The following is a 23,210-nucleotide window of genomic DNA, read 5'->3' on the forward strand; positions in this document are numbered from 1 at the left end:
ACAATCGGCCGAAATGAGTAACCTCTGCAGGGTGTCTGGTCTCTCCCTTAGAAAGAAGCTCGGTCATCCAGGAGGGGCTCAGAGTAGAGCCACTGCTCCTCCACATTGGGGAGAGCCAGAAGAGGTGGCTCGGGCGTCTGATCCGGATGCCTCCCGGACGCCTCCCTGATGAGATGAGAGCTGATAACCTGTACATAAATGACTCATTCCAGGTGAAATGTAATTTAAGAGGAATTATTCAGTCTTTGTTTCACACCTATATGAAAGCACTCTCATCGTCAATGTTTTTATTTTGATAGTACAGTATATAAGCTGTATTCTTATATATACAGTATATTTTGCACAGCTGATGATCCAACAAATGAAATCAGTTTGTCAGCTAGAATTAACAACTTGTGTAAAAAATATATTTTGAACATTACTGGCCATGGTTCACTGATCATCAGTTGTTTGGATCAGTAAACCAACGGAATCTAGCTGAAATCGTGTGCTGGAGGTACGTTATCATCCACGTTGGAGGTGATTCTACTAATACTGACTTGGTTGAGTGAACTTTGGAGCCTTTGCCTCTGTACGCTGTGTTGAACCCCATAGGCAAAGTAGATGAATAAACCTGTTGGAAAGGAAATATATTTGTGTTCCATCCATCCATTTTGATGAAGATTTTTATTCTACATTTTTCGCATACCTATAGCCATCCACACGGCGTAGCGTATCCATGTGTCCGATTCCAGTTGAACCATTAAGTAAATATTGATCAAGGTGCTCAAGATCGGAAGCACTGGCACAAAAGGCACCTGCATGTGCCAAATAACAGAAACACAGTAAAAGAATCAATTAAATTTCCTAAACTGTAATTCATTTTTAAATCTTCTCTTCCTTTCGGCTTGTCCCTTTAGGGGCCACAGTGCGTCATCTTTTTCCATCGAAGCCCATCTCTTGCATCTTCCTCTCTAACACCCACTGTCCTCTTGTCCTCGCTCAATAAAATGTATATATATATATATATATATATATATATATATATATATATATATATATATATATATATATATATACACTTATTATATTTAGTCACTGAGGGTGTAGTGGTACACAAATGCCTCCCTTTGGTGCGGACAGCGTGGGATCAATTCCCGCTCAGTGATGTTGTCGATATCTCACAACATCCATCAACCCTTTCTTTGGTCTTCCTCTCACTCTTTTGTCTGGCAGCTCCATCCTCAGCACCCTTCTACCAATATACTGACTCTCTCGTCTCTCTCTAACCTTGTCTCCAAAACATCCAACTTTGGCTGTCCCTCTAATGAGCTAATTTCTAATCCTATCCAACCTGCTCACTCCAAGTGAGAACCTCCGCATCTTCCTTTCTGCTACCTCGAGTTCTGCTTCTTGTTGTTTCTTCAGGGTCACCGTCTCTTATCCGTACATCATAGCCGGCCTCACCAGCGTTTTATAAATTTTGCCTTTCATCCTGCCGGATACTCTTCTGTCACATAGGACACCAGACACATTCCACCGGCTGTTCCAACCTGCTTGGACCTTTTCTTCACTTCCTTACATCACTCACCATTGCTCTGTATTGTTGATCTCAAGTATTTAAAGTCGTCTACCTTCGCTATCTCTTCTCCCTGGAGCTTCACTCTTCCCCCTCCGCCCCTCACATTCATGCACATATATTCTGTTTTACTTCGGCTAATCTTCATTCCTCTCCTTTCCAGTGCGTGCCTCCATCTTTCTAATTGTTCTTCCGCCTGCGAACATCATGGTTAAAGGGGATACCAGTCGAACCTCATCTGTCAGCCTATTCATTACTACCGCAAACAGGAAGGGGGTCAGCGCAGATCCCTAATGGAGTCCCACCTCCGCCTTAAATTCCTCTGTCACACCTAAGGCACACCTCACCGTTGTTCTGCTGCCATCATACATGTCCTGTACTATTTTAACATACTTCTCTGCCACACCAGACTTCCGCATGCAGTACCACAGTTCCTCTCTTGGTACTCTGTCATAGGCTTTCTCTAGATCCACAAAGACACAATGTAGCTCCTTCTGACCTTCTCTGTACTTTTCCACTACCATCCTCAAGGCAAATAATGCATCTGTGGTACTCTTTCTAGGCATGAAACCATACTGGTTGGTTGCAGATACTTACTTCTGTCCTGAATCTAGCCTCCACTACTCTTTCCCATAACGTCATTTGGAATTCATTTTTAAATGATTAATAAAATTCACCATGCAGTATCAACAACATTATTGGGGAATGTTTGCTACAGGAAGTTGAAACAGGAGTAAATTCACATTTTATCATGTGCATCGCCGTTCTTCCATAGTCTCTCCATGAGTGTAAGTATTGAGATTAACAAATGTAACGTGCCATAAAAGCAGCTCTCGTTGTGCTCTGCGGTTGTCTCCAGATAATGAGGACGGTGAGGATCAGAACTGCTGCCACCAAAACAACACAGAACACACTCCACCACTCCAAAGACTGAAGCGAGATCACAGCTTGGGATATGAAGAGACTCAGGGTGGTTGCTAAAAATACTAAGAAGAAAAAAAAATACCAGCTCAAGTAATTGCAAATAATAGAATTCAATCATACACATTGTACTAACGAGTATATTAACGTGAAATAAAAAGAGCACTTACTGATGCAAACTGTCAAAACAGACACATTCTTAGATGTCCGTGCCGTGCATTTTGAATGAGGAAAAAATAGTCCACGGACTGTAAATGGTTCTTTTTTGTTGTCAGCATCTCCATCTGCTTGGTATCTGTACAAGTGAGGAAAATATTTATGTAAAAAAAAAAAAAATCAAACCCGACTCAATAAATCACATTGTCTTATCCATAATGATACAAAAATGGCACATTTTGCCTCTGATATAACATCTAAGACTTTGCAGTTTTTCTAAGCATAACATTTCTTTACCCAAGGCTCACCAATTGACATTGGTGTAGAATGGCAAAATTGTTGCCTGGCAAGAAGTTTTTCCTGTCCCTGACTGCAGTTCAGTGCCAGTTTGAGAAATTTTATGGCCACCGCACTATTCCAACACATAGTACGATTTACACTATCCATAGCATCTGTTGAATGGAGGATTTGTGGATGCTGAAGGACAAGCTCTTTTTTTTTTTTTTCAAAGAAACATGCCACAGATAGTGTGAATTGTATGATGAGTGTGACAGCCTTAACCCTTCTCAAAGTGGCGCAAGACTGCAGCCAGAAACAGAAAAGCAATGATTTTATTAATTTTTTATCTTGAGCATTTATCTACAATTATGCAAAATGATATTTTGGGATTAAAGATCTGTACAGCATGACATCACACATAACAAAACTTTGAAAACCAATTTGAAAATCCTCAAATTACCTTAATATGAGAATACATATGGCAACAAGGGTGTATGCAAACAAGGTTCCAATGGACATCATATCAACCAGCGCCTTCAAGTCAAACAATAATGCCATGATGGCTGCAAGGTCATGAGCAAAGAACAGAATAGCATTTTACTGGTAAGTTACATATTTCTTTCTGATTTTTTTCAAAATTGTTTGCGTGGCTGTACCTGCAACAACACCTGAAGATAGAGTAGCAATGACAGGACTTTGCCTCTCACTCATTCTGCTCAGAAGGCTGAAGAGAAGGCCGTCCCTGGCCATGGCAAAGAGCACTCGGGGCATAGGGAACATTGATCCCAAGAGGCTGGTAGGCAAATGAAAACAGCCTTGTTGAAATAATAAATAAACATCATCTCCTTATATGAAAAAATTAAATGAACGAAAGAACATCTGAAATGGAAACTACGGTGTACTGTTGTGTTCATAGTACCTTGTTGACAGTGCACAGAGGGATCCCGCTGCCACGGCGTACTTTGCAGGCCCCCACCCCACGTATGTAAACGCCACAGGCAGTGGGCTGTTAACACTCAGCAAATAGAACGGCATCATTAGAGTCAGGGCGGCAGATACGCCAAAATAAGCCAGGAAGCAAATGAGGAGGGATGCCACAATCCCGAGTGGGATTGACTTCTGGGGATTCTGAACCTCCTCTCCTAAGGAAAAATGAAAACACACACACTCATAAGAACTCATAACTCATTAACAAAGACAAAGTACGCTCTTATACATACATGCTACTGGACGTATTATTTTAACAAAAGGTTTATTTATGAGGTAAAATACTTCTTATATTTTTGTTACCTTTATAAGCCACAAGAGCCCAAATATCATAGAATAACTTTCTGTATGATGGAGTACAGTTGCACCATTGATAACATTGTTCATTTCATGTCTCGTTTTATTATTTTCTAAAGACAGAATTATTATCTTAATATGATATTTTTTTCAACTGTTTAATTATGGGGTATTTAAATCTTGCTTTGTAGTACATCACTTTACCTGTTGTGGCAATGCAGTCAAAGCCGACAAATGCGTAAAAGCAAGTAGCCGCTCCTGCTATTGTTCCACCAAAGCCAAAAGGGAAAAACCCCCCGGTTCCAAAAGTCATGGTTTCATTGAGCAATGATGTGTTTCTGTTGCAAACAGACGGGACCCCCATTAATGTCATTCATATTGTTAAGCACAATAATGCAAACCATTCCAAGAAAGATATCATAACGCGGGAGGAGCTGCAGCTCTAACAACTTTCCACTTTTTGTGGGAAGACTCTCTATGCTGATTTTGGTTTGTCTCAAGTGAATTCTTATGTCCATTCTTAAACGTGCGTCTGTTGTCTATGTAATTTATTAGAGCAGTAGAGAGAGAGAAAAAAAGATCCATACTCATGTGAATTCTGAAGAGTTTCTTCACCACTGTACCAGTTGTTGAGATCTCCCTTTATGAAGCCAGAGAGGATAACAAAGAGCAAGACTACGATGTTAACTGCCGTAAAAACTTTGTTCACGATGGCAGACTCTTTAACACCGAATGCAAGAATACCTAGAGGGCAAATATACACCGTCAAAAGTAATATTCAAACAAGTCATGACCAAATACATGAGCGTGTGGACGATTAAAACGTGCCTGCCAAGAGCATGATAAGGCCAGCTGCAAAGAAGTCTGGGTAGGGAGCTAATCCTGGCAGGTCCATGGGAGCTTGTTTTCCCAAAGAATTGGCAATGACATTTCCAATGAGGTCATCAAAGGTTCCACTCCAAGCTCTGGCCACGCTTGATGTCCCTAAACATAACAAACGCGGATATCCTATTAAAAACTAATGTATTAGAATCCCTAAAAAGATAAGGTGCAAAACAAATATGAAATGAAGTTTTTTTTTTAATATAAATGAAAAAGCAACAACTAATTAAGTAGGCCGTATAGAAAGAAATCCATACTAGTCTTACTGTCTGATTGTAGGTCCTTTTTCCCCCTTAATTCAAAATCATCTTCAATGGTAACGTGAAAAAAATAACACAGACAACGAAAATATTACAGCACAATGTGGTAGTGGTTAACACATCTGCTTCATATTTCTGATGGGTGGAACTTCACATTGAAGCTTTGGCCTTATGTTGTGGAGTTTGCTTGTTCTTCCGTGCTTGCATGGGCTATTCCTGGCACTCCCTGAGTACAATCCTAAAGCATTTGGCTTAGGTTAATGGCAAATGTGAGTGTGATTGGTTATTTGTCTATACTGTATGTGCCCTTGGAATGACCGTCAAAGTCATCTTGGCTAGATTCCAGCTCACGTGTAACCTGGACATGATAAACAACAAGATAAGCAGTAGCAAATGGATGGATGGCTTTTTCGATGGATGGAGGACTTATATGGTGTATGTATTTACCTATGACATAAGAGAGCAGAAGGTTCCAGCCAGTGATAAAAGCCCAGATCTCTCCCACTGTTACGTAGCTGTAGAGGTAGGCAGAACCTGTCTTGGGAACCCGAGCACCAAATTCAGCATAGCACAAGCCTGCAAAGACTGAGGCTATGGCTGCTATCAAGAAGGAGATGATGATACTGGGTCCGGCCACAGTTCTGGCCACTTCTCCGGAGAGCACATACACGCCGGCGCCTAATGTGCTGCCCACCCCCAAAGCCACAAGGTCAATGGTTGTCAGGCAACGGCGGAAGTTAGACACCTCTCCTGCGGGCTCAAGAGGTTTCCTGCGTGTCAGGCTCTGAAGGAATAGCAGGATCTTTGCACCAGGCATCCTAGTGAAACCCTATGATATATGGTGTACAGTGTAAGGTGATGAAAATCAAGTAAGCAAGCATTTAAAATAAAAAAGGTAGGCAAGTTTAAATGGTCATTGAGGGTTTGCAATACAGACATGAGTTCCTGCATGTAAAGAGTCAGTGCGTTCCCTGAACATTTCATCCAGGGCTGCACGAACAATGTTGGACACTGAGCTACTGAAAAGCAAAAGAACTGTAAAAGGACCTCTCAGAAAAGATGGTTATTTATCAGAAAAATATTGTGGAAAGCTATGTATTTGAAAATGACAATTTCTGACAATGAAAGATTTGCAGTTAAGGACTACCAAGCGGCAGTCCGGTACACTTACACAGATTTCACGCACAAATGTCACAAAGACCTTTTAGGATGCAAAGGCTAAAAAAAATAATAATAAAAAAAAAAAAAAAAAACACAAGCAATTGCGCGAAATTCAGACTTCTCGGCCCCAAATAAAAAAAACTTGTTTTCCCACATTAGTTGGGTTTCCTTGAAAGAAATGACCCACATTTGAAAAATCCTGCCAGGGTATTTAGACTGTACAACCGCACAACTGTAACTACTTTTTATTTCGTGAGTGCAATGCCTGCTAGGCTTTGATGATCCGTACAAACATGAACACTATTTTTATAGCATGAATTGCAGTCCTTGAGTCATACACATACACAAAAAAAAAAAAACCTGTAGCTTTCTGAGAATAGGTCTTGTATTCTACTATGTAATTTAAATTATGAAACCTGTTTTCGGGTGCCCACAACGCAGTATAAGCTGACTGTGACAATACACTTTTGTCCCCGTAAAACAGAGAATACGAGAATTCAAAATGTGAAAAATGAGCCCTTACCTTTGCAGGATGTGTGTGACTTTCGAAGCGTTTCAAACCACTCCACTTGTGAGAATATCTCAGTCTGTTCACTGTTAACTCTCCATAGCGCCACATTTTTTGATGCATTATGTTATATTTCAGCCATATGTGCAATTTCTGGGTGAGGGGTGGGGGTGTAGCAGCGAGGGAGAAGATGAAAGTGATACGATGCTGGCATGTACTAATTTCTTAAGATGAACAGTAATACAATCGCATCATTTCCAGGGTTGGCATACTGTGAGTGTGCAGATGATTACCATAGGAGGTTGTTTGTTTTGAACCATTGGCAAATTTATCCAAGAGAGCAGAAAATTACTTGAAATATGCCCAAAGGACAAATTTGAATAATTTGGGAGACGCAAACATTGAGGCAGCATGGCGGGGGCTGATTAGCACATTTGCGTGGAGTTTTTATTTTCTCCCTGTCCCTGTGTGGGTTTTCTCCTGTTTCCTCCCACATCACAATATCATCTACTGTAGGTTATTTGAAGTCTGTAAAATCTCAATTGTCCAAAGGTGAAAATGGTTGTTTGTTTAAGAAGTACAGTGCCGAGTGAAAGTATTCAGCCCCCTTGAACTTTTCAACCTTTCCCCACATTTCCGACTTCAAACATAAAGATATATATATATATATATATATATATATATATATATATATATATATATATTTATTTTTTTTTTTTTTTTTTTTTTTTTTTTTTTTTTTTTTTGGCAAGACCCAGCTGTCCCTCTAAACTTTTACCTCGAACAAGGAGGAAACTGATCAGAGATGTCGCCAAGAGGCCCATGATCACTCGGGATGAACTGCAGAGATCTACAGCTGAGTTGGGAGAGTTTGTCCATAGGACCACAATCAGTCGTATACTGCACAAATCTGGCCTTTATGGAAAAGTGGCAAGAAGAAAGACATTTCTCAAAGATATCCATAAAAAGTCTTGCTTAAAGTTTGCCACAAGCCACCTGGGAGACACACCAAACATGTGGACGAAGGTACTTTGGTCAGACGAAACCAAAATCCAACTTTTTGGCCACAATGCAAAACGATATGTTTGGCGTAAAAGCAACACAGCTCATCACCCTGAACACACCATCCCCACTGTCAAACATGCTGGTGGCAGCCTCATGTTTTGGGCCTGCTTTTCTTCAACAGGGACAGGGAAGATGGTTCAAATTGATGGGAAAAATGAATGGAGGCAAATGCTGGACCATTCTGGAAGAAAACCTGTTGGACTCTGCAAAAGACCTGAGACTGGGACAGAGATTTATCTTCCAACAGGACAATGATCCAAAACATAAAGTCAAATCTACAATGGAATGGTTCACAAATAAATGTATCCAAGTGTTAGAATGGCCAAGTCAAAGTCCAGACCTGAATCCAATGGAGAAACTGTAGGCCGAGCTGAAGACTGCTGTTCACAAACGCTCTCCATCCAACTTCACTGAGCTCGAGCTGCTTTGCAAGGAAGAATGGGGAAGAATTTCCATCTCACGTTGTCCAAAACTGATAAAGACATACCCCAAGCCACTTGCAGTTGTAATTGCAGCAAAAGGTGGCTACAAAGTATAAATGCAAGGGAGCCGAATAATATTGCAGGCCCCATTTTTCAGGGTTTCATTTGTTAAAAAAGTTTACAATATCCAATAAATTTCATTCCACTTCACGATTGTGTCCCACTTGTTGTTGAGTGTTGACAAAAAAATTAAAATTTTATATCTTTATGTTTGAAGCCTGAAATGTGGCGAAATGTTGAAAGGTTCAAGGGGGCCGAATACTTTCACAGGGCACTGTATGTGCCGCGCAATTGGCTGGGAACCACTTCAGGTTACACCTCGCCTTTTGCCCACATTCGCTTCCTTAGGCGGGAGCGCTCTGATCTCGCATCTTTGCAAAAATCAATTTAAAAACTGACAACGAGACTATCATCAAAACTAACAGCCAGATTACCATGTGGGTATAACTCTGGCATAACCCTGATTTCCAACAGTGTAACAGGTCAGTTACTTCCCTTTATGGCATTAGAAGGGTTACCACACACCTCCATGACCTGTTTCAAGATAAACAATATTCTTTGAAATTCCTTCATTAACAGTTGCGAAATCTTCAGATGCAAATTTAACAACCAAGTAACACGAAAGCGTTATGAATATTAACCAAATAAAAAAATCCCTCAAAACTAATTTGACTTTTAACGTCCAACCACAAAATGGGAATATCTCACCCATGGGTGTGCTTGATAAAAGACATTCTTACAATGCTCCTCAGGCACAACAGATGACTACAGTATGTCCATTCCAAATGGAGTTGCCTACCTGTTCAATTTTTCTGGACCAAAAAAAATTCAACAGTCCGAATACTGTGATCGGCAAACTTACATTACGAAACATCACATCACTAAAAAGAATGATTTAATGTTCAACAAAATGTCATTATCATCAATCAAATAATGAAAAGACAAAAATAGCTTGCTTAACAATGTAATGTGATCCAGTACAAGAATGACATCATAATACAGTGCCTCCTTTTACAAATGTTCAGTTTTGACACTGTTAAAGTGCTATCCATTTAAAATATGCGTTGTGGTTCAGGTTTTGCGTAGACAAATAATTTACCCTAAACAAACAGGATCACACACCATCGAGGGGATAAGTCATAAACTGTCAAGTGAAATTGTTTTTACCACAGACATCTGCTCAGCAACAAATTGTGGGATGGTTCATCAGAGCAGAAGAGACACTGTTTGAGGAAACTAATGGTCCTATCCAGATCTTCACGAGTTTCTCAGTACGATGTAGTTATGCTGATTAGAGGTGGCAATGAAATAGTGTAAAAAAAAAAAAAAAAAAAAAAAAGACATTTGTGCATTTGAAATAACCATCACCACTAATAATGAATCAGTACCAAATGTGTAGTAGATGCCGGTGTTAGTTGAGGAGCTGTGGAGGGTGAGTAAACTTTATTAGCTGTAGGAAATGGACGAACCTTCGCCCTGTTAATCATTTATCTGGACCACAAAGAAGGCTCACAAAGTAATTGTCCACTGAATTCATTCCGCACTCCAGATATTTTGGTTAAACACCTTCAAATGACTTACTGGGCTTCTTTGAGTGAATTTCATTACACTGATATCAAAGAGTTTTAGAGGTAAGTTCACCTTAGTGATACTTTTTGCTGTTTTTCTAAAATATGGTGTCAGTGGACTTGCTTGATGAATAATGCTTTTTGGTGTTTTGTGACAGATCCATCCAAATCTTTTAATACACAAAATTTCGCTATCATCATTTTACCTGTTTTTGTATCTAATTAATACATGATGTTAAAAAAGGTATTTTTTATGGTATATTCAATTAAATCAAATATTGTACAATGTCAGGAATAAAAAACACAATACTGCACTCTGTGCATTTGTATGTTCGTGTAAATATTTTGTAAGTATCATGATTTCAATATTAAACTTTCTTTATACATTGTGTGTTTATGCATAGTGCATCCTTTGTCCAACTAGGTCTCAATTGCCCAGGGTTACTTTATTTTTGGGATGCTTGTAAGAGTGAAATGCTGTAAGCTCGACACATGTCAATGTCATGGCTATAGATGATGCATTTTTGTGCGTGCCCAACCAAATTGAAAATTTGAAAAATGGGGAAAACCCTGGATAATGTATATTGTTTGAAGGAGAATTTTGGCAGCAAACACTGTTGAAAAATTCCATCTGTGTTTAAAATACGGAACAGAAATTGTGTCAAATTCGGCAGTGGTTTGAAAAATCTCCCTTTGCTACAAAAACATTCTCTCACAAAGAACAAAAATTGGATGTTAGAATTTGAATTGAGTCTTGCATAGAACGGGAGGAGCGTGGTGACCATTAATTCTTTATCACATCTCTGCCCCAGCATTTTTCCAACAGTATTAGCAAGATGCAGGCAGGCTGCTTTGGCCATTCTCCATGACGACTGGGTTCACTGGCCACAGCATGAGGCTGCAGGAAGACGACTCATTGGAGTGTGACTTCTCTTTCAACGCAACACTTCTTTCTTTTTACACTCAGATATTCTCCCCTGTGTGAACATGAACATCACAAGGCAGCGCAGCGGTCAGACCGATGAGCAAAGTTAAAACTACAGTGTCCTCACTGAAAAAAAGAATATCATCCCCGCAGAAATGATGCAATTTGGTCTGTTTTATTTGCACCTACTTGGATGCACTAGCGTCATGTCCACCTACGGGCCCCATCAACGAGCACAGATGACTGGCGATATTTTGCTCGGAGGCCTCTTCCCCATTCACTTTGGGGTCGCATCTAAAGAACAAGACTTGGCAGCACGGCCTGAGTCCACACAATGTGTCAGGTGACTGATTTTCATTAAATAGGCCACAACATCAAGTATACCTAACCAATCTGATTTATTGAGTAAGAAAGCCGTACCAGAACTCTGTCTTTACAAAGTTAGTAATACTGAGTGTCAACATGCTCATTTCTGAGGTGAGGTACACCCTGGACTGGTCAGCTGTGAGTCAGAGGGCACAGAAACTCGCACATAAACACAAACACAGAAGAGAACGTAAACTGTAAACAGAAGTTCCAGTAGAGATTTAAACTCGGACCTCTTGTCGTGCTTACCAGCCCATGGAGCATAGTTATCTTTCATCTCTCATTACAGCTCTTATAATAGATCTTATTACATTTAGGACATAGAAAACCAAGTGTCTGGTGAGTTTTCAAATTGCAATCCATGTTACTGCATGTTGTGCCCCACAGGTTTAATTTCCGTGGTTTCCGTTGGCTGCAAGCTATGATTTTTGCAATTGATGAGATCAACAACAGCAGCACTCTCCTGCCCAATATCACATTAGGCTATAGGATCTTTGACACATGCAATACAGTGTCAAAGGCACTGGAAGCCACTCTCAGTTTTGTGGCCCAAAATAAGATCGACTCCCTGAATTTGGATGAGTTTTGCAACTGCACTGACCACATCCCGTCGACTATTGCAGTCGTTGGAGCTGCTGGTTCTGCTGTCTCCACAGCAGTGGCAAACTTATTGGGACTGTTTTATATATCACAGGTAAGTGTGTATTTGTACTATAAATATTTATTAGGTATAGAACCACATTTGGAAATTTATATCTGTCCAAGATCAGGATCGGGTGTCAAACTCATTTTTGTCATGAACCATGAAACATCTTAGCAATTTTATGTGGCCCCCATAAGAAAACTATGTGTATCAACTTCTGTGATTCTTGCGAAGATCAATACAAAAATTTCAAATTGTCATGTAATGTCATAAAAATATTAAAATAATGCCAGCATTTTATTTTACAGTAAATGAACAGCTTATTACCCTTGACTTCTGATTTCAACATTGGCTATCCATCAGTTTGGCATGCATCATTTACATCCATTTGGATTTGAAATCAGATTTCATGGAGAATGCAACCAGGAATATATTAAAATGTGTAACTATTATTTCTTTCATGTTGCGATGGGTTTTGGTGAAAAGAATCAGTTAAAATGAAAGCAAATTGCAACTCGTGTATGTACATTTCTTTTCGAAATTGAGAACAATGAAACCATTTTTTGCTGAAGTGAAACACAAAATGCTCACACATGGACTTCATTTTGACACCTGATGATGATGAAGGACATGATCTAAATCTATCAATCCATCCACCATCATGTGTTTCAGATCAGCTATGCATCATCCAGTCGCCTCTTCAGTAACAAGAACCAATACAAATCCTTCATGAGAACCATTCCTTCCGATGACTACCAGGCCACGGCTATGGCAGATGTAATCGAGTACTTCCAGTGGAACTGGGTCATTGCTGTGGCCTCAGATGATGACTACGGACGACCCGGTATAGAAAAGTTTGAGAAAGAGATGGAGGAGAGAGACATCTGCATTCACCTGAATGAACTCATCTCTCAATACATGGAGGACCACGAAATTCAAGGACTAGCCGACAGGATTGAAAACTCCAGTGCCAAAGTCATCGTGGTGTTTGCCAGTGGTCCAGATATCGAGCCTCTAATAAAGGAAATGGTCAGGAGAAACATCACAGATCGTATCTGGATCGCCAGTGAAGCTTGGGCAAGCTCTTCCCTCATTGCTAAACCCGAGTATCTCGATGTGGTGGCAGGCACAGTGGGTTTTGCCCTGAAAGCGGGACACATACCACAGTTTAAAGATTTTCTGCAACAAGTCCAACCAAAGAAAGACGGTCATAATGAATTTGTCAGGGAGTTTTGGGAGGAAACTTTCAACTGTTATCTCAAAGACAGTCCAAGGTTCCAAGAAAGTGACAACGGAAGCAAAAGTTTTAGACCTTTGTGTACTGGTGAGGAAGACGTCACCAGTGTGGAGACACCTTACCTGGACTACACCCACCTTCGTATCTCCTACAATGTGTATGTTGCAGTTTATTCCATTGCAAAAGCCTTACAGGATATCCTCACCTGTACACCTGGACACGGACTTTTTGCAAACAACTCCTGTGCAGACATAAAGAAAATTGAAGCTTGGCAGGTAAAATGTTGTTGCACCTCAGTCAACAAAGCTACAAAATATGTTTAAAGGGCCCCTTCCATCAGAATTCATTTTTCTACTTTCTACTACATTATACATAACATGGGTCGAAATGAGTGTATTCCCATGAGTGTAGTTTGTCCATTGAATGCAAAAGGCCATCTAAAGGATTAGGGTTGCAAAATGAGTGGCTTTAAATTTGTCGAGTGTGACATACAGTAGTTGTGTCAATTAATATTCAAGTGGCTGCCCACTTTGTGGTTGGTAGCCACCCACCCACTCAGTTCAGCTAGACAGCAACAAGCATTTCCAGGTTTTAAGAGAGTGAGTGTATAAATATTATATGTCATGTCATTATCCAAGCTGCCTATCCTCATAAGGGTTGAGGGAAAGCTGGACCCTATCCCAGCTAGCTTTGGGTGAAATGCGGACGACACCCTGAACTGGTCGCCAGTCAGTCATAAAGCAGATATCAACACCATCATTGAGCGGGAATTGATCCCACGCTGCCCACACCAAAGGCACGCGTTTGTGTACCGCGACAACTCCACCATCAGTGACTAAATATATACATTTTATATTTCGTATAAATACTGTATGTTGTGTTTTACAATACTTAACTATATTCATAGTTTAGGATTTTACAGTGATTGAAATAGCCAAGCTTGCATTCATTGATTCCAGTGATGATCATTCAAGCAGGTGCAATTCAAATGAATGACAGTAGATAACAAGCATAGCCAAGAAATAACACCCTCTCTTAATTTTCAGCAACGTTCCCATGAATGTGGCAACAATCCAACACTTGATTAATTGTGCTTCACAGTGATGGGAAGATATTGAAGGCTGCGACGTTGTGTTTTTGCTTGGGCACCACAAGCTTCGAGACACTTGTAGCCACCATATGGAGTAATCAGTGGCAAGCTGTTTTCCAAATTTAATCTGGAAAACATGAGCAATACAATCAGAGCAAAGATATTTACATGTTTCCTAGGAATGACAAGTTTATCCATCGCAAATACCATGGGGCAAAGACCAACTAGATCATCTTGAAAAAGGACATTCTGGGCATTTCCAAACCAAATTATTTTACAACACCAAAAAATATATCAAAGGTTGTAAACATAAAATCATAAAATTGATGGTAGGGGACCCTTAATTACAACCTTTTTTTGTTTGTTTTTTTTTTTTGCTCTTTGGTATACAGGTTCTAAAACAGCTCCGACATCTGAAATATACCAACAGTGCGGGAGAAAAGATGCGTTTTGATGAGAACTTTGACTTGGCAGCAAACTACACAATAATCAACTGGCACAGATCTGCTGAAGATGGTTCTGTGGTGTTTGAGGAGGTTGGATATTATAATATTCATTCAAAGAGGGGAGCCAAGCTGGTCATTGACAAGACAAAGATCCTCTGGAATGGATACTCTATTGAGGTACAATGCAATGTTTTGTCCGGGTTAGTTTTAAAAAGTTTCACTTCAGTCTGGAACAGAAATACCAGATCTGGTTTATGTTTTTACACAGGGCTATGTAAGAAGAATAGCGTGATAATTAACAGTGTGACACACATTTGCCTCTTTCACACTGGCCATGACCAGAAATGGGATTAACAGTACTCTATCGAAAATGGATGTACGGCTGAATAAATGTCTGGATGTCACCTTTCATTGATAACAATTGTGCCCCCTTTCTTAGACAACATGTGTCTGTTTCTAATCTGTTAGGTTCCATTCTCCAATTGCAGCGAGGATTGTGAACCGGGCACCAGGAAGGGCATCCTAGACAGTATGCCCACTTGTTGCTTTGAATGCACTGAGTGCTCAGATGGAGAGTTCAGTAACCACAAAGGTATGCTGATGAGCAGATGTTTATGTTCCTCTCTTGAAAAATCATTCTCATGCTCATCACATTTTGCACACAGATTCCAGCATTTGCACCAAATGTCCCAATAACTCCTGGTCCAGTGGGAACCACACCTTGTGCTTTTTAAAGGAAATTGAGTTTCTGTCCTGGAATGAACCATTTGGGATAGCTTTGGCCATATGTGCAGTACTTGGTGTTGTCTTGACAGCTGTTGTCATAGGAGTGTTCGTCAAATTCCGCAACACCCCCATAGTGAAGGCCACAAACCGAGAGTTGTCCTACTTGCTCCTCTTCTCGCTTATCTGTTGTTTCTCCAGCTCACTTATCTTATCCCGCTTACTTTAGTACTTACGGGAAGTTTGTTTCGGCAGTGGAGGTCATTGCGATTCTGGCGTCCAGCTTCGGGATGCTGGCGTGTATTTTTTTCAACAAGGTCTACATCATCCTATTTAACTCCTCCAGGAAGACAATAGAGGAAGTCAGGTGCAGTACGGCAGCCCATGCCTTCAAAGTGGCTGCCAAGGCCACACTGAAACAGGGCACGGTGTCCAGAAAAAAGTCAGGTAGCGTCGGACGATCATCCTCCTCCTCCCCGTCATCCTCCATCAGCCTCAAGACGAACGCTGACGGTGGCGAGACAACCTATGGAAGGAACAAGCCAAGAGTGAGCTTTGGTAGCGGGACAGTCAAGTTGTCTTTCAGCTTTGAGGAGTCGAGAAGGAGTTCTTTAATGTGATTTCTTACCTCTCAGTTACACCTTTTGTTTTTGGGGACTTTAAAAAGGAATGAAAACCCCCCTAAAACATCGACCCATCAAATACTTGTCATTGTGTGCTTAATGCATATTTTGTATTAAAACATTATTTTAAAAAAAAATTATTTTGGTGTGGTGCTTATATCTTAGGTGGTCTGTCATACAATCTCCCAACGATCAATCTATCATATTATTGAACTTGTCATAGCTAAGGTACATATTTTACATTTGAAAAATCACACAGCATAGCACCAAACAAAATTGTCACCAAAAAAAAAAACAAAACTTTATGTGGAATCTGTGTGGCGGCATGGTGGATCAGCTGCTAAAACGTTGGCCTCACAGTTCTGAGGTCCCGAGTTCAATCCCAGACCTGCCTGTGTGGAGTTTGCATGTTCTCCTTGTGCCTGCGCGGGATTCCTCCGGGCACTGTGGTTTCCTCCCACATTCCAAATACATGCAACATTAATTGGACACTCAAAATTGCCCCAAGGTGTGATTGTGAGCATGGCTGTTTGTGTCTGTGTGCCCTGCGATTAGCTGGCAACCAGTTCAGCCTTCTGCCCGTTGACAGCTGGGATAGGCTCCAGCACTCTCTGCGACCCCCGTGAAGATCAGCGGTGGAGAACATGGATGGATGGAATCTGGGTCTGTGAAATTGAGAACAAAGTTGCATGCAGGTAGAGCTATAGGTGGATACACAGGTTAATTGTACCTCCGCCATCTAGTGGAAGAACATTAAATTCTTCTCCCTGCCACTATACATTGTCAGCATAGAATAGATTGAAAAAGTAAATAACATTTCTACTACATTGTTTCGGGTATGGTGAGAACATGCAAACTCCACACAAGTGAGGCTGGATTTAAATCCACGTCCTCAGAAATGTGAGGTAGATCTCCTAACCAGTTGTTCACTGTGACATCCAAATATTCACATTTTTATTGCAACTATTTATTAAAGGCCCAGCTAGAGAGAACTTCCAGTACTTATCACAAGTGTGTGACAAGAACAAACAGCGCAGAAGTGCCTGACATGCAAATGCTATTCAGACAACAAACCTACAGTATAAACAGCCTTAATGTCTAGGGGGGAGAAAAAGGGATCAGGATCACCTTCAAGGATGGAATTATTTGTTTCAAACCACTGAGCCAATTGTCAAGAGAACAAAGTGGGCTTATTTCCTTTGCGATGGACACATGAAGCTATTTTGGTCCTGGCTTTTTTTTTCTACAGTAAAATAAAGCCTAAAATTGAACCACCAAACCAACTTATTTATTCCACTGCAATAATCTAAATACTGCAGTTTTATCAGCAGTTTCGAAGATGGGAAGTCATCGTCACAAGGCACAATCATGATCAAAACAGTAGTTAAAATAATTTTTTAAATTTCGTTTCATTTATATACAAAATAATATATATAGAGAGAGAGCTTTCGTTAAACAGCTGAGTAATTTTATTATTATTTTATTTTTTTCATTTATTTATTTTTTTTGTGGAGTCCTTTAGCCAAAAGGGATGCATGCTGAGATTGTCACGATCAAATTTGACCTAAAGAGGCTGAGAAGCAGCTGGACAACCCTCCAAATAACAAATCTCCAGCCAAGACCAGCATGGTGTTAACATCTGATGTGCAGTGAGCAATGAACTGAAAGGCACTTCGATTTGTCTCAGACATTACAACTGATTGTATTAGCAGTGTTTCACCAATTGACCCCCTCCGTACAGGGCACTTAACCACGCCTCCTCACCCCATGTGTGCTAACCTCAGACAAACAATTAGCAAAAATGGCGGCGCAGGAAGAAAAGACGGGAGCGAAATTGTCCGATTTACCAGCTGATTTCTCACTCACATTCTTAGCGAATAGTGAAATATCGTTGAAGAGCAGACAGCAGGGCTTCAAGTATTTCAGCGAGGGGTATTTTAATGGTATTTCCATGCTTATCGACGGCGAAACCATCGATATTAGCGCGAGATCTTTCCGGAGTCAGAGGAAGACCGAGAAGCAATATATATATTATAACCCAAAGAAGAATTCGTCATTGACAGTTTCCTATTTTTGTGTTACATATCACACTTGTGTGCAGAATCTGTAAGCGTATCTGTATAGCCGTTTGTGAACCGCCGTATGAAGGAAAAGAAGAAGGCGAGGCTTGATTTACGAGTTGTTTCTCTCGTTTTCTTTGTGTAACGTCACGCGCTCCCCTCAATAATTATTCTTGAATTAGTGCCGAACCCACGTAAGTCCCGACCGAGTACAACAATCACTACTTTAGTGACCTTAAACATCCTTCCTTCAGTCTTGGTGTCTCGGTGCACATCGAAGGCTTTTAGGACTCGCTAGTCCAGTTTAGCTTAGCTCAACGCCAACAAAGAGACACGTTTGTGCAGTCAGATCCTCGCAAAGTATCGCTCAACACAGATCAAGTGTGTCAATCATTTACACGTAGCTATGTTATGCCAGCGAAGAACTGCTAATTAATTTATATGAGACATGTATTGAAAATCAAAAATAGGGCTTACCTTCGTGCAAACATATCTGTTCCGGTTGATTTTAGATGGATTCAGTTGATCGTGCGATCTTCCACAAAGTTTGATCCATCGAAGACATTTTTCGTACTCGGTCTTCTGTTCTGGTTGATATTAGATGGATTCAGTTGATGATGCCGTCTTCCACAAAGTTTGATCCATCGAAGACATTTTTCGTACTCTGTCTTCAGTTTTGGAAAGGGTACAAATTGAACTCCACCACCTAGCCTTTCAGGATACCTGTTGTCACTATTATAATGTCCGTGACTACACCTCTTAACCATATCTATTGTTAAAGAACCCAAATACGCGATAAAACCCAAACAAAAGCTATACTGGACCATACAACACTGTCTAAGGAATGTGCGGGTCCCAAAAAAGGGCGTGGTTTATGCAGCTCTCTGGCCTCTGATTGGTCAGCGACGCAGATGACGCAATTTCTAAGGAGGGGTCAATTGCAGGGCACATGGAGACAAACGGCCACACTCACAATCCCACCTCGGGGCAATTGAGAGTGTCCAATTATTGCATGTTTTTTGGAATGTGGGAGGAAACCAGAGTACCCAGAGGAAACCCTCACAGGCACGGGGAGAACATGCAAACTCCACACAGGCGGGTCTGGGATTGAACCTGGCACCTCAGAACTATGAGACCTATGCTTTACCAGCTGAGCCACTGTGCTGCCCGAAACCTTTACGGTTTCTTAAAAAATTTGACCTCCAGCTTTTGACTGAATTTCATTTAAAAAAGTGTTGAGGAGTCCATTCGATATAACACTCATAAACTCATCTCCACTCCTCCCACGGTTACCTTGGAAAAGTAATTTAGTTACGTTACTGATTACGTGATTTTAAAAGTAACTAAGTTAGAAAAGAAAATGAGCTTTGAACTTACTTTGAGCGGCTGCCAAATGGTAGGAATACCACTTATCCACACTTCAAAAAAAGCCTTAGCTTAACTGTACCCATTACTTGGTAATGTATGCCAGACAAGTTACATCTATCAATAACTTCAATATTAATGTTAATTCACAAACTTTGTGCAGAGTTGACATGACAAACAGTACAGTAAGTACCTAAACATAAACAAACACACTATTCTCCATACACTTTTCTAAAAACGTTTAATAGGTAGTTGGTTGTCGATAGTGGTCCCTGAAGGCAACTCTGGGTGTGCATTTGTGTGTACGTGAATGTAAATGTGAAAGTGAGTGGCAGTTTGATATTCGGGGCATACAAACGGACACATGGACAATTTTGCTCCCACTGCTGTAATTTTGATGCAAATAGCGAGAAAAGGTGATAACATTGCACAGCTGTTTAAGTACCAAAGCTGTGAGGGATTGACAGTGGGAAGAAGCACTTACTTAGGAGACGTCAATCAGGCAATGAACTAAAAGGCATTTCGATTTGTCTCAGACATTACAAGTGATTGTATTAGCAGTGTTTAACCAATTAATTAGCTGCTAAAATACTCCACTTTTTCCCATGGCGTATTGAGAAAAATGACTTCTAATAACATTCTGGGTCAATCAGTTCTTCAGGCCTTGGATTTAATAATATGTGTACATATTAAGTACTCAAAAATTGACAGACTTTTATTTTTAAAAAGAATACATCTGTAGGACATCACTAACGTGTATGGTGATCATTGAAATTATGTAGAGCCAAGACCTCATGATGAGAAAAATAACACAGAATTTGTAAAAGTTGCCCATAGTTCGGCATGCACAGGTTGTGGTAATATTTGTAGACAATGTGACAAAGAATCTACAAAGCCTGTTGTTTACTGTATGATGGCCAATCTCGAGTCTTATACCTACTATAGTAACTGAAAACCACACCATACCATACCATACCAAACTATTTTATGTGAACGCTAATGGAGGCCAGATGTTGATACTCTACTCACCAAACAAGATTAATCAGGATTCATTATCTTTACAGGTTAACTAAATTTGACTGGCTGTAAACCTTTGAATGGACATGTTCATCTCTTTAGTGTTTTGGTACTTTTTGCAGAACTTGCTGTTCTCGGGAGCTGAACAGCAAATTTCACAACAGGGACTTCCACTTTTATGCCTTTCTTCCAGTCTCTCTTTTGCAACCTGCTGATGACACTCGATCACAATTTTTTTTATGATTATTTTTTTCCTCTTTGGAGCTTTCCTTTCTTTTCCAATCCAAGTGAGATAACTCAGAAGTGCTGGGGACACGAACAATAACAATAGCTAATTTCCCACATCCTGTCCTACCTGGCCCTTTACTCTCCTCTCGGATCTTGTCCTGTTTGTGAGTTGTCTCATGTCCTCAATGGGTGCCCCCAAAGAAAATGCAATTTGATTGTGTAACATTGCTTGTCGTCAAATATCAAGACTATGTAACTATTGTTCTGCTGTGGTTTGCACACCAATTCCCCTTTTCTGTCCAGTCAATCGGTCTGCAGAGGAAAAAGAAAAAAAAGTAGTGTAGTATACTGTACTGCAATGATTCTCAATGTGGAGTATGATTACCACTAGTGGTACACAAACGGCCTCAGGTCTTGAGTGATAGAATCACTGCCTGAGTTCAGTTCAGTTGTATTTAACTTTAAATCTGAGTACATTCACATCTAATTATTAAGAACTTAGTTTTTTTAAACATTTAAGTGTATGTTTAATCCATCAAATCTGGAGCGTGACATGCTATTTTATGTATTTTAATGTTGGGCAATATGATGGTAATTGGAGAGCTGACTACAACTCTATGCAAAACGTTTGCGAATAACTGGACCACTGTACTATATATCGAAATATGAAATGTGAACAATTTTAAATGCTGCACTTTTATTATGGAAGCCCCATCCAGGATACTGTCCATGTATTTGCGTTGACTTGATAGCAGGAGAAGTGGCAACAAAAAGTCTCGTAAAACATAGGACGGGCCAGGTTGCTTTTATTGGAACACAAAGCGACGCTTTTAATGTCCCGCGGGCTGTCCAGACTGACCACATTTGAAGCAAATTGCTCTTTCTTCAGCTAACGTTAGCCAGCTAGACAGAAAGGGAGAAGCTACCAGTGAAGTGGGCAACTTGTAATGGAGGTAACGATGTGCGGTTTGTGTGCAAACATGGGGAGCATCCGGGTGGAGGAGGACATGTCGAATTTCTGAGCGGTGAACGGACACTTACTTGTACGTGTGTCCCTTTTCTTCTTGCCGTGATGACAAATGTTGTGTAATGCTGTACGACTGTCGTGCTAAGTTGAGATGCTGCTCGGAGCTAGCCAATGCTACTTCCACTTGTCCTCGAAAGATGCTGACTTCGAGGAAAATTTCAAGTAATTTCCATTTCAAATAATTGTATATATACATATATATATGCACACACACACACACACACACAACTGAAAGTCACTTGCATCACATTTGTCCACTACATTTAATTAGATATTTTGTATAAAAAGATAGTGACAGATGAAGGTAACTACTTGGGTAAACAAAGTGTTTTCTCTTGTAGAAGGAATGTTGGATCACCAGTTTTTGTACTGTTACGTCATTTCATGTGGCGAGCACAAGTTTCCGATTTTGCTTTTTTTTAAATGGACAAAATAAAATTCCATCTTGTGCTTTTATACGGGCGGCACGGTGGAGCAGCTGTAGAGCGTTGGCCTAACAGTTCTGAGGTCCAGGTTTCAATCCCATTCCCACCTGTGTGGGTTTTCTCAGGGCACTCCGGTTTCCTACCACATCCCAAAAACATGCATTTATTGGAGACTCTATATTTCCCCAAGGTGTGATTGTGAGTGCGGCTGTTTGTCTTGATGTGCCCAGTGATTGGCTGACAAGCAGTTCAGGGTGCACCCCGCCTCATGCCCGTTGACAGCTGGGATAGGCTCCAGCACTCCCGCGACCCTTGTGAGGATTAGCTGATAAGAAAATGGATGGATGTGATTGTGTGTGCAACTGTTGTCTGTCTCCATGTGAACTGCGATTAGCTGGCAACCAGTTCAGAGTGTACCCCACCTCCTGGCCGATGACAGCTGGGATTGGCTCCAGCACTCCCATGACCATCGTGAGAATAAGCGGCGCAGAAAATAGATGGATGGATTTTCTGCAAGGACGTTTTTCTGGAGAATTCTGGGAACATGATTGTGAATCACTGTCAAATATCACTGTGTGCCATGTTGTGCTTGACTGGGAACCAGTTCAGGATATTCCCAGCTTCTCTTGCTCTCTGTGACCGTCATGAGAAGGAAGTTTATAGAAAAGGGATTGCTTGAGGAAATATACCTAATTAAGTGTCGACTGAGCATTTATTTTAATTTATGTCTGAGCAGTGCTGTCATCATTGTCAGAGTAAAGACAAGCGATGCAAAAAATTGAATTATAGAAAGGAGGTAACATGCAGACAATTCAAATAAATATGCAATCTGATTCCAAGCTGCATTGTTGTCACATTTTCATTCAGGAGGCGTAAAATATGTTTTTTGTCTCCTTAAACTTAACCCATTA

The 23,210-nt window shown here is 40.5% G+C and overlaps 2 protein-coding genes and 1 long non-coding RNA gene across 3 annotated transcripts; 1 reads left to right on the forward strand and 2 right to left on the reverse strand.

Moving 5' to 3' along the window:
• Window positions 1–473: 473 nt before the first annotated feature.
• LOC133492239 (cationic amino acid transporter 2-like) lies at window positions 474–6,157 on the reverse strand. The gene is made up of 11 exons (XM_061804315.1): window positions 5,788–6,157; window positions 5,027–5,182; window positions 4,786–4,942; window positions 4,403–4,536; window positions 3,834–4,056; window positions 3,571–3,707; window positions 3,375–3,477; window positions 2,650–2,774; window positions 2,378–2,544; window positions 689–797; window positions 474–613 (listed from the first exon to the last, which is right to left on the reverse strand). The coding sequence occupies exons 1-11, from the start codon at window positions 6,155–6,157 to the stop codon at window positions 474–476; spliced, it is 1,821 nt and encodes a 606-aa protein (XP_061660299.1).
• A 3,703-nt stretch (window positions 6,158–9,860) lies between these two features.
• Window positions 9,861–15,906, forward strand: LOC133491469 (extracellular calcium-sensing receptor-like). The gene is made up of 6 exons (XM_061802617.1): window positions 9,861–11,392; window positions 11,803–12,109; window positions 12,731–13,570; window positions 14,778–15,008; window positions 15,300–15,423; window positions 15,497–15,906. Exons 1-6 carry the CDS (start codon window positions 11,205–11,207, stop codon window positions 15,781–15,783), a joined length of 1,977 nt encoding a protein of 658 aa, XP_061658601.1. The 5' UTR covers window positions 9,861–11,204; the 3' UTR covers window positions 15,784–15,906.
• Window positions 15,907–15,951: 45 nt separating this feature from the next.
• LOC133491472 (uncharacterized) lies at window positions 15,952–22,019 on the reverse strand. The gene is made up of 3 exons (XR_009792415.1): window positions 21,889–22,019; window positions 20,975–21,159; window positions 15,952–16,080 (listed from the first exon to the last, which is right to left on the reverse strand). It is a non-coding gene; the product is annotated as an uncharacterized LOC133491472 (long non-coding RNA).
• Between the last annotated feature and the right edge of the window lie 1,191 nt (window positions 22,020–23,210).

This window comes from Syngnathoides biaculeatus, chromosome 18 (assembly GCF_019802595.1).
Source record: "Syngnathoides biaculeatus isolate LvHL_M chromosome 18, ASM1980259v1, whole genome shotgun sequence".
In the NCBI taxonomy this organism is placed as follows: domain Eukaryota; kingdom Metazoa; phylum Chordata; class Actinopteri; order Syngnathiformes; family Syngnathidae; genus Syngnathoides; species Syngnathoides biaculeatus.

What these genes read in the sequence shown, in the direction of transcription:
- LOC133492239 (XM_061804315.1), bottom strand. Translation starts at nt 6,157, where the DNA reads ATGCCTGGTGCAAAGATCCTGCTATTCCTTCAGAGCCTGACACGCAGG. An exon ending in CCTTATCATGCTCTTGGCAG is followed by an intron (nt 4,943 to 5,026) that starts GCACGTTTTAAT and finishes TTTGCCCTCTAG; the next exon opens with GTATTCTTGCATTCGGTGTT. An exon ending in CTCTGTGCACTGTCAACAAG is followed by an intron (nt 3,708 to 3,833) that starts GTACTATGAACA and finishes TTTGCCTACCAG; the next exon opens with CCTCTTGGGATCAATGTTCC.
- LOC133491469 (XM_061802617.1), top strand. Translation starts at nt 11,205, where the DNA reads ATGATGCAATTTGGTCTGTTTTATTTGCACCTACTTGGATGCACTAGC. An exon ending in GAGTCCACACAATGTGTCAG is followed by an intron (nt 11,393 to 11,802) that starts GTGACTGATTTT and finishes TGTGCCCCACAG; the next exon opens with GTTTAATTTCCGTGGTTTCC. An exon ending in AGAAAATTGAAGCTTGGCAG is followed by an intron (nt 13,571 to 14,777) that starts GTAAAATGTTGT and finishes TTTGGTATACAG; the next exon opens with GTTCTAAAACAGCTCCGACA.